The following is an 11,000-nucleotide window of genomic DNA, read 5'->3' as shown; positions in this document are numbered from 1 at the left end:
TTTATTTGAGAAACTTCCGATAACTGAGACCTTCCACCCCTTTGGTGATGTTCATCTTGGCTTTCGGCGCGAGATAGCTAATTAGCTGAAGCGATAGTAAACATGTGGCCACTAAACTAACTATTTCCTGGGTCCTTTACAATCGAGATCATTTTTCTTTTATTATAAATAATGTCAATTTTTCACATTTTTAATTTTTTTAAAGAACGTAACACGCGCATGTTAAAATCGCGACGGCTATCGAGAGCGCATTTTCTCCTAACGCGATGAAACTGCAAACGCCTATCAACATAGCGGTCAGAAATCAGCCGTAAAGAAAAGTCTCACTGGAAGGTCCTAGCTCACGAACTTGTAGTTTAGAGTCCTTAAATGAGATGAAGAGGATTCTAGCACCTCGAACCTGCATGTTTAAAGGCTGAAACATGAGATAAAGATGTTCCTTTCACCACGAACCTGCTGTTTATGGGCCTAGAATAATATGAAGAGTGTCCTATAGCCCCGAACCGGCTATTAAAGGGCCTTATATGAGATGAAAAAGTTTAAACTTAGTTTCCGGTGCGTAAATGGTTGTTCTTAAACGTCACTTGCATCTATCCCCACCTAAATTGGCCAAAGGCTGGAGAAACGCCCATAATTTTTTACCAGGAAAAATGAAATATTTGAGTAGTTTGCATTCTTTCTAGAATAATTATGCCAAAGCAGCATGGCCTTTATATCAAGGAGACATTTGCATCGGAAGGATCATTGTAAAAAATCTGTTCAGAATTAGATGAATTTATTTCAAAAATAAATCCTCACATCATGAACAACAGTTCAGGTTTGACACTTGAGCAACAGTAACGCAATATGAATTGATAATTTGTAAAATAAAAATTCATGTATTTATTTTTGATGCAAAATAACTCACGCAAGTAAGTAGAAAATGAGTAAATGAACGATATTAAACTTCCTGACCCACTTGGATACTTAATACTTGACTCATCTGAATAATAATCAATCGGAATGAATAATACATATTGCTCATTAATCGAATGTATACAGTGTAGGCGTACAGTATTCCACGTACATATTCGGAAGCTCATGGCCCTATATTAGAGGCATTTTATGCGGTTTAAAACTTCCTAAAAAGTTCTTTAAGTTCATTTGAAAGCACAGCACATCTTTTTATTCATGTCACTGAAATGAGAAGTAAATATTTGTCTGATTTTGGCAATAGCAGGATATATTGTACAAAATGCTGGTGAGATCAAAGAGTGACAAAGCAATACTAGACACTCATGTAATTACCTATTTTATTTTGTTGAATCATTAATTATTTCACAGAAAAAATTTGAATCTTACCTAGGAAGTTGATCAATAACAACATGATTAACAGTAACAAAATACGTATTGAAAAAAGTTCAATTGCAAACTTTCCACTCTCTGAACCAAAAATCTGTTGGCACATGCCTTGGTTGTTTAAAATATTAGATACTATCGGTAATTTATCGACAAATTCTATCCCTTCTAATTCCATTTTTAATTAATATGCTTAAATCTTAATTTTTCTCTTAAGAATTCATATAATAAAATGGAATAATTACGAATATCTTCAGTCATTTAATAGGTACATTTCAACGGAGAAGTTTTCTTACATTAATGATGATAATGCATCATGACCTGTACAGTGTAAAACTAGAATTTGTCTCATAAACTATTAACGCTATCCGACGCTTCATTATCACGCTTGGAGAAGCTCTGCCCGACGTCCTGTTCGGCAGTGGCAAGGAGCGTATCGTCGACATGGCGGTCTTCGTCACAGCCACTTCTGAGAAAAAATTTTTTTTCACTACATTAACAATGAAGTAACAGAAATTATAAATTATATCTTCAATAAAGTTTAATTCAGTTTAATTCAAGTGTCATCCATGTTCAAGTTCATAAACAATAATATATGGAGATGTTTTAGTAATTGAGTTTCAATATTACTTTAACTTTACAGGGTATTTACTTACCTAACTTGTATCATGACAGAAATACTTATAACATTAAATACGTAATTTTAACGTGCACTCATGTCTTGCGATGCCGGGCCTCCAATTCCATTACCGTGTCGGACTTCAAATATGACAAGAGTACTAAAAGAAACAATTAACTGACTTTTTACGATGCAAGGTTTCCATTTCATGGACCGTGTCGGGCAAGCCGAGCTGCGTTGTCTCAGGAAGCAAGCAAGTCAGCAGACCTGCTCCTGCACTCGTCAGCCCGAAGATCAGGCTGGGGATGGACCAGTGCACTGCACCCTGCCAATATAAATATCATTAACTTTAGCCTCACACAACAGCTTAAATTCAACGGAAATTACATCTTCATGCTCGTTACAAGGAAATATATAACACACGTAGTGTTACTCAACTCATTAGTGTTCGTTTATATGGTGAAGGATATAAGTCATGTGTGTAGGCAACAAAACAAACAAAACAAAAAACAAAAATCCATGAAAAGGACTTGATGCGCATGACATTCACAGAGACCAGCAAAACATAACGTATAATGTTCATGTGATTTTAGCAAACTGTTCCAGATTTCACGTTGATCTCGGTAACGCCTTTGTGTCGCTTGCCCTACATGAAAAAATGCAATATTGGAATTGGTTAGAGCTCCCATGCTCTCAAGAGGACTCATGTAGAAATAGAATACAATTTTAAATCCAGACATATAAACTGTTTGGAGCAAAATTTCTAATAGAACGAAAATTACGCAAATTCTGAGAAGGCTTACCAAGTTGCTGGTAATAACAGGTGAGAGGATGGCACCCAGACGGCCCAGCATGGAAGTGAGGCCCAGGCCCTGGGTTCTGATGCAGGTTGGGTAGAGCTCGCTGGTGTACAGATAGAGCACCTGGAACCCTGCCGTGACCGTCATCTTGCCCACCAGAACCAACGCCAAGAACCACCATGACGTCTTGTCACCTGAAAATAACGGCTCCCTAATTAACGTATCAGGAAATTTGATGGATATTTTATAGAATAAAATGGAGGACGAGCTAGAAAAAAGTTCATTGCCGTATCATCGACACTGACCGCTGGCGGCGACCAAAGGGCCGAGGATGGCGGCGGATGTGATGAAGAGCGACGATATTAACGTCAGCCGCCGCCCTATCCTCCTGACGACGGGGGCTCCAAGCAGATAACCTGGCAGTTCCACAACCCCTCCTAGCGCCGTATATACAAACGGGTCGGCACTGTGTCAGGAACAGATAAAATGTTCTTAAAGAATATTTAATTTTAGGTTCGGAAGTAGATAAAGTATGAATATGAAAGGCAAGGAAATGGCAAGTTTTAGAGCCGGGAAAAGAAAGGGAAAAACACAATGACAAATTTCAATATGGAGACAATTTTTCATCAAAATAATAAAGTTTCAACGATTTTTCAGTAAATATCGGTCCATCATGAGGCATTACGATGAATTAACGATCTTTGTGGAAAGAGCTTTACGCAACTTCACCTTAGATTACCAGAGTTCAAAATGATGCCGTAATACACGAGGGTGCATGTGAACCACACGAAGCTCAGTATCACGGTAACTGTTATTATAAAGCGACTTGAAAACAACATCTTCAAGGCGGCCAAGAAAGACATTGAGCTTCCTCGATCTGAAACTTCCACGTCTGATGTTTCGTGTTCATCTGCAGGAGACGCGATCTCCTGACTCTGTTGAGAGTCAGTCACTCGAATGAATGAAAATCCTGCGAATAATGTTCCAAAAAGTAGTCATATCTTCACTGAATTTAATAGGACACTTTTGAAAGGGAGTCCATTTATAATGATTTTATTCAAGTTTGTGGCGGCACGGATGTCGACATGACAGCTGGGTCTCACAGAAGCATGGATCTCAGCAATGGCAGCGGCGAGCCAGGCATATCTTCACTGAATTTAATAGGACACTTTTGAAAGGGAGTTCAATTATAATGATTTTATTCAAGTTTCTACGGTTTTTATTCAAGTTTCATCATGACAGCTGGGTCTCACAGAGGCATGGATCTCAGCGATGGCAGCTGCGAGCCAGATGGAGTCCAAAGGTTTCTGTCCGTTCCAGCGCGCCGCTCTTTGCAGCTCCTCAGCCGCCTTCTTGCTGAGCCCCTTCTGGATCAGCCAACGAGGCGACTCAGGCAGTAAACTGTCAGCAAAATTTCTATGATGAAACAAGTGTTTGATGTAATCAAGTTTCAATATTGAAGCATTCCTGGGAACTGCTATTTTATTCTAGGAAACTCAACTACTTAATATATTGCTGTACACATTTCAGAACGACATACGAGTAAGGGTAGTAACATATTTCAAATCTGTCAACAACTAGGTTAGACACTTTCATTTATACATCATAATATTAGTAAAAAATTAAGGTTGGTATGGCTTTATTAGAGCGAACAATCCGATAAAGGTCATTTTATCACACAGAGAATAACTTTGAAGAAGAATTAATTGATCGAATTCTAACATAGTGTTGGCTATGAGGAGCACCACAGGCAGTGAGATGGCCAGGTAGAGGTGGCGCCAGTCGCGTATGAGGTACGCGAAGCCTGGCAGGAGGATCACGCCCAATGCAAAGGGCACCGAGAAGAGGATGCCGATGGTGCCTCGGTGCCTGACGCTGCATGTCTCAACAGCTAAAATTAGAGAATTATTGGTTAGACGCTGCATGTCGCAACAGTTAAAATTAAAGAATTATTGGTTAGACACTGCATGTCTCAATAGCTAAAATTAGAGAATCATTGGTAAATGTTGCATGTCTCAACAGCTAAAATTAGAGAATCATCGGTAAATGTTGCATGTCTCAACAGCTAAAATTAGAGAATCATTGGTAAAACATTGCATGTCTCAACAGCTAAAATTGGAGAATTATTGCTTAAACACTACATGACTCAACAACTAAAATTAAAATCTAAGAATTATCGTTTTGAATTAGTTTTTTTCTTGTTCAATCAATAATTCCTTTACAGCAGCGATGTTAGTGTTAGTGTATCTATATTTATAACTATGGTTTACAATTAAACTTGATCGATATTTCCACTTACTCAACGACCTCATAGTAATAACTAATCGCCTCTATTTCTAATTTTCACATAAATTGTCGATTACGTCTACTTGTTGAAAATGGTGAGTATTAGTTTGCAAAGAACTACGAAATTATTTGATGTGACTGTTTTAGGATATTAGATGTGCATATTGTAGCAAAAGTTACAATGACGTATGTGAGGTTTTTACATTTCTTGCACTACCATAGTAAGAAAGTTGAGCTCAGGGCGCACATGAAAAAAATACTAGCGCTGGTCTAGATTGGGACGACGATCTATGGACTTGTTTAATGTAGTTGTCAATTTCTAGTTTATGAAGTAAGACTGACACATTACCATTGATATTTGAGATGAGATAATCGTAGTATCTATCATATATGAGGTTGAGTATACGGACACCATTGATATATGAGGTAAGTTAGACACATTATCTATAATATATGAGGTGAGGTAGACACATTACCCATGATATATGAGGCGAGGTAGACACATTGCATTGAAATTATCGGTAAGATGGCCGGGCGATTAAAGTTCATTACTTGGTGCAGTGAGTTATGGGTTTGGTCCAAGCTTTCTATGACAGCTCTGGTCAATATCAACGCGATGGCCGGGCGGTTGAGAGTAGAAAGTTTGGCGTGATGAGTTTCTGGTTCAAAGCCACGCAAGCTACGAGAATTCTGCGATGCCAAGAATTTGGAAAGAGGCCATATTTGGCAAAAAGAATCCTTACACACTAATATTATTATAATTACTGTTATTATACTTATTATTATTAATATCATTATTATTACTGTTTTTAATATTTATTATTATTATTATCATCACATTATTATTATTACCTATGATATATGAGGTGAGGTAAACGCAGTGCCCTGAGAAGGCCATGAGGAAGCGGCACAAAAGGAAGGCAGGGAACCAGCTCACCACCGCAGCCAGGGCGGCCACCGCCAGGAAAATAAATAGTGACACCGACTGTATCTTTTTACGGCCAAACCTGCAAGGACCAGAATGTAAACAAGACAGTTGTTTACGGTCATTAATCTCAGCGTATCCATCAACCGTTCCCAAATCAAATAGAATAGCAGTTATTAATGTAAAAAATTATTAAATATTCATCAAAGTCCATTATATTTGATTCAGGTACACAAATAAACGATTAATTGGTACAAAAAAGTTTGTGAACCTTGTTAAACTCATCTCTCTCAATATCATGCCTGTCTAAAATAATATTTTAAAGGTAATAAGAAGCATCAATGTGGAAAAGAACAATGCAGACTAATTTATTACCTATCAGCGAGGAAGCCGTTCACTGGGGAACCAACAAAAATTCCCATCATGAACGCGCTCTGTACAAGCGAACGAAGGTAGCTTCTGTCGCACACCAGATCCCACTGAAATTAAAAGTCAGTACACTGCAAATATTATAATAAAATCATTCATAGAATGAAAGTCTGTATGAAAAAGCAGCATAGAATTTACTTGAGCTTGGTTCCTTCATTTAATTTAAAGTGCGACACGAGGTAACTTTTGTAGTTTATGATTATTTCAATTATCAGCAAGTCAATACAATCAGAAGTTACATCTGATTCTTGCAATAAATTTCCAGCCTCTGGCTATGAATAGCGAATTGTCAATAATTTCGTCAAGAAGGGAATAAGTCTGGTAGAGCGTCACCATGACGATGATCTTCAAGATTAATCATAAAAATTGTCTTGTATCGACAGGTGAAGGAATTCCACGCAGTTCACGCGAGCTGAATCACTTTTTAACAACCAAATCCTAAATCTCAGATTTCCTGACATTGCTGGATTATGAGATAAATAACCATGAAGCTAATCGAACGGCGAGTAATTTTCTACCACTTAAATAACCATAACACTCCTATTATTATTGTGACTTTTTGGTCTTTATAGAGAGCTTACAATGGTCCAGGATTTTATCCATAGTTTTCAAAAGATCTGTCTTTTAGACTGTCTACTTCTTGGATTCTAATTGAGAACAAAACAAATTTACATTTATGAATATCATTATATGAACTAATATTCTGAAAAACTATTTCGACAAATCAAGCTTTGCAATCTAGACTAATGTAGACTCTGAAAAAACCTTTTTTTTCAAGAAAAAATAACATTTTTTAAATTGAAATGTTTAAATCCTCACTCATCATATGGATCGCCATTCAAATCTATTTCCCTCAATAGGACAATAACTACTACATAATTTCCAAATAAAATAATGCGTCAGAGCGTTTAGATTTTATTTTTTGAATTGTTTGTACCATTGGACTCTGTAAATTACAATTCCCACTGAAACGAGTATTCCTCATCGCGCAGGCTAGACAGGCTGCGAACCCTGACAAGTGCAGGAAGTGCATTGAGCTCCCAGGTTGAGATTGCGAATCCGGATTTGCGTGGAGAAGATTAGAGCTTTGCATTTTGGCGGGCACGCAATCGTGTTGAGTCGAAGATTAGATTGACCCAATTGCTTGCTATGTGTCTAAAATAGATTTGAATTTCGATTGAACATTTTTGATTGTCGACAGTGTGCTTAATAAGTATGTCAATAATTATAAAACTTGAAAATTTACAGAAATATTTTATTGCCACTCTATGGGTCCTGAGAGTTGATTGTTTGTATTAAAATCAAAATTAAACGCCCCCTAGCTCGGGAATAAATTTAGACTGAATGCTTAACAAAAAAATATTGATTGTCACATAGGTAGGTGTTAAAAATATTAAAGAAATAAAATAATATTTTCACAAGCAATTGGCCCCTACTTCCAATAGAACAAGAGAAGGGATTGAGTGACAACACTATTCCAAGTTTTCTAGCAATAAAACCTAACAAAAATCGAAATTCAATATAATCTATAAGAAAACCGCAACGCTCAACTTTAACACAGTTTTCAATGCATTAACAAGACAAATTTTCCTAAATAATACAATAACTTTTAAACGACGAAATTCTAGACTATGTACGCGATACTCACAATAAGAATAAAAATAAGAATTTAACTAAGTAAATACCAGAGAAAAAGACCTGCACCGACCTCGGAGACGACAGTAGAGCGGAAGACAGAAGTGTCGTAGTCCCAGGCACGACAAGGGGAGGTAGAAGTAACGTTGTAGACTAGGGCTTGCTCGTAGGGCAAGACGCTCAGTGCACTGTAGTTCTTACTGTATTGGCTACATGACGAGTAAGAGGATGTCTCGGTGTTCCTGGTCAAAATGGGAACTTTAAAATCCTTTTCAAAAAACCAGTAATATCTTAACTGTAATTCAAAAAGCCTTTTCTACTCTTTATCAGACATTACTCTCCTTGGATATTGTTTTAGTTTGTTATCTCGTATTGATGGATAATTATTGAGCCATATGATAACAAATGAAATCTAGACAAAAAATTCTAATTACTTTATTCACTGGAATTGTACTTAAACGTCGATGGGTATTTCAGGAAAAATGGGAATGACTTCACTAGGGCGCGATTTGACACTTTAAATTTATGAGACTCTACGATTTTTATAGTGTGGCATCAATCATGAAATATCGGTTATCATAACCGATATTTTAAGTGAATAATATAGTGTGAATAACAGTGAATAATAATCTCTCGCACATTGAATAACATTTTAGGGAATATTATTCACGATTTTAGTGACTAATATTCTCTCGCTTACCAAACTGTAGGGATAGTGAATAATAGAAGACCTACATTTACGACAATCTCATTATCATCTCTAAGGCCTAATTAATAGTCCAAGATGGAGCAGTCGCATTCAAATTAAATTACGCTAATGAGAAACGTGACGGCATGGCCGGCCTTAGTGAGAAAACGTGACTGAGTTGCAGCATCGCGACAGAACAGTAAAAAATTCACGTGTTCTTTTAGAAGGCGATTCGGTGTTTGAATTTTTTACACAGCACAAACAAACGACAAAACGAATTGTTTGCCTTTTATTAACCAATAACGGGGAGGGAAATTTCCGACAATTGTTTATGAGGATTCTAGCTAAAATCCTTTATTTTATTTTCTCGTTATCCAAAACTTATTTAAAAATATAATCAATCTATTTGAACTGATCAAATCGAATTAACTGAATAAAACTACCTTTGAGTACATGCTTGTTATCAAGTTTATTGACGGGTGCCACATGATCAAAAATGAGCAGTTTGAAAATTGTACATTACGTATATTTCTCTCAATTAGTGCTGCGTGGATACGGCACGTCGCACGTGTAATGAAATGAAATGAAAAACCTTCTAAATAATCGACCAAATCGGATTGAACTGTCTATTACGATCAAGCGAAATAATAGAGCACTACGTTTCTAACCAGGTAAGGGAAAAATTAGTTTCCAACCAAGTCTTCCAAGCCAGGATTTGAATGAAGACCACGAAAAATAATTTGGCACTGAATATCTTAAAAGTTTATGAAAATGTTGTTGATTTCATCCAGCGTCCAACTGCTGTTCTGCACAATGTCTCTTACCAGGGGATGGAAATGTTCTTTATTTGGTCCATCGTCCAGCTGGTGTTGTGAAGTTCGTTCACGTGGCACCAGTGGGCGACAGCTGGTGTCAGGAACACGACTGACACCGCCTGCATGGCTCCGAAGAGTCCCCCTGGATTAACAATAGCATTTGTTTCCGTAACTAGAACACTTGAATCGTCGCGTACAAGACACAGAATAAACATTAAAAAGGAGCATGTACACGTAACAACCATGTCAAGATTAATAGACATTGAGAACACATAACAAACGTGTCACCTCGAGAATATACTCAATGTTAGAACACATACTAAACATGTCACCATGAGAATAGACTAAATGTTAGAACACATACGAAGCATGCCACCATAAGCAAATACTCACAGACAGAACACAAAGCAAACACCATCCATGTCCAGGGTCCGGAGTCCACTTGGGAGAGAAGGTCTTCGAACTTGGCTGTCATCTGATCGCTCGGTGAGCAGAGCATTGAGTGAGAGGAATACTGTAGCTGCAGACACCCTCCCTAATTTAGAGGAATACTGTAGCTGCAGACACGCACTCTAATCCATCAAACCGTGTAGACACAGACATTTATTTTAGTTAATGATATTTTTAAATCTCATTTTTCATCTGAAGACCTGTTCAGAAAAGAACCAATGTAAATTTCGGTGGATAACGACACTTAAATAATAGGACACTTTAAGCGGATGATTAAGCAGCCATATTGGAACTTGAGTAGATCTTCCAGCCCCATCCAGAAATAGCGTACCGTGAGGTTTACAATATTCGTGCAGTGCTCATAAAAAGCTTTCAGAAGTGAAAGAACAGAGCATATATACTTGAAAATCACTAGTGAAGAACTAAATGCAGTTTTATGGGCGTTATAATTGTACTGAATTTTAAACCCTTGCTGTTTAAGTGCTTTTCATCCAGATGGATGTGGAACTGTCAAAAAGAATAAATTTTGACTCATCATTATTTAAGTTATAGTTAAAGTAATTGTTCATTTTTCGTGTTTTCTTTCATCTCATGTTTTATCTGAGCTATTTACTGCTGGCTTGATGTATTGTTCTGTTGTTATATATTAATATGTATTTTGCTCGCACGTGCTTTAAAAAATTTTGTTCAAACACAAAAATTGTCCTCTGTTCATTGAGCGAATTTTTTTAATTTTCTTGTGACCGTGTGTCCTCTCAGGTGTCGAGCAGACACCGAAACGTGTTTTTTGCTCCGTGTTAGTGTTCTGTAACGAGCGCCCTAAGTACCTCTGGGACTTTAGCCACCCAAGTGCTAGACCGAATTACTTTCAATAAACGGTAGTCGATTTTGTGATCGAATACCGTATAAAAAATAAACATTTTTAAATAACCTGAAGTTAAGGTACAAATTTAATTGCATTAAAGCGAAGAATATTAATTCAGTCTGATAGAAATATGGTCACAATTTTTGAGCG

At 37.1% G+C, this 11,000-nt stretch overlaps 1 protein-coding gene across 1 annotated transcript; it reads right to left on the bottom strand.

Annotated features, from left to right (window-relative positions):
* Positions 1-744: 744 nt before the first annotated feature.
* LOC108672281 (organic cation transporter protein) lies at positions 745-10,208 on the bottom strand. The gene is made up of 12 exons (XM_018159923.2): positions 9,929-10,208; positions 9,545-9,677; positions 8,106-8,274; positions 6,344-6,447; positions 5,896-6,050; positions 4,480-4,648; positions 4,011-4,158; positions 3,487-3,692; positions 3,063-3,223; positions 2,761-2,951; positions 2,140-2,282; positions 745-1,807 (listed from the first exon to the last, which is right to left on the bottom strand). The coding sequence occupies exons 1-12, from the start codon at positions 10,032-10,034 to the stop codon at positions 1,687-1,689; spliced, it is 1,806 nt and encodes a 601-aa protein (XP_018015412.1). The 5' UTR covers positions 10,035-10,208; the 3' UTR covers positions 745-1,686.
* Between the last annotated feature and the right edge of the window lie 792 nt (positions 10,209-11,000).

The sequence above is a fragment of the Hyalella azteca genome, unplaced genomic scaffold (genome assembly GCF_000764305.2).
Source record: "Hyalella azteca isolate HAZT.00-mixed unplaced genomic scaffold, Hazt_2.0.2 contig13949, whole genome shotgun sequence".
Classification (NCBI taxonomy): Eukaryota; Metazoa; Arthropoda; class Malacostraca; order Amphipoda; family Hyalellidae; genus Hyalella; species Hyalella azteca.
This window is presented reverse-complemented; position numbering and strand designations above follow the sequence as displayed.

Coding starts and splice junctions, on each gene's coding strand:
- LOC108672281 (XM_018159923.2), bottom strand. CDS start 10,034: ATGCTCTGCTCACCGAGCGATCAGATGACAGCCAAGTTCGAAGACCTT. Junction 6,448..8,105: donor GCTCTACTGTCGTCTCCGAG/GTCGGTGCAGGT, acceptor TTTTAATTTCAG/TGGGATCTGGTGTGCGACAG. Junction 2,952..3,062: donor CCCTTTGGTCGCCGCCAGCG/GTCAGTGTCGAT, acceptor CGTTATTTTCAG/GTGACAAGACGTCATGGTGG.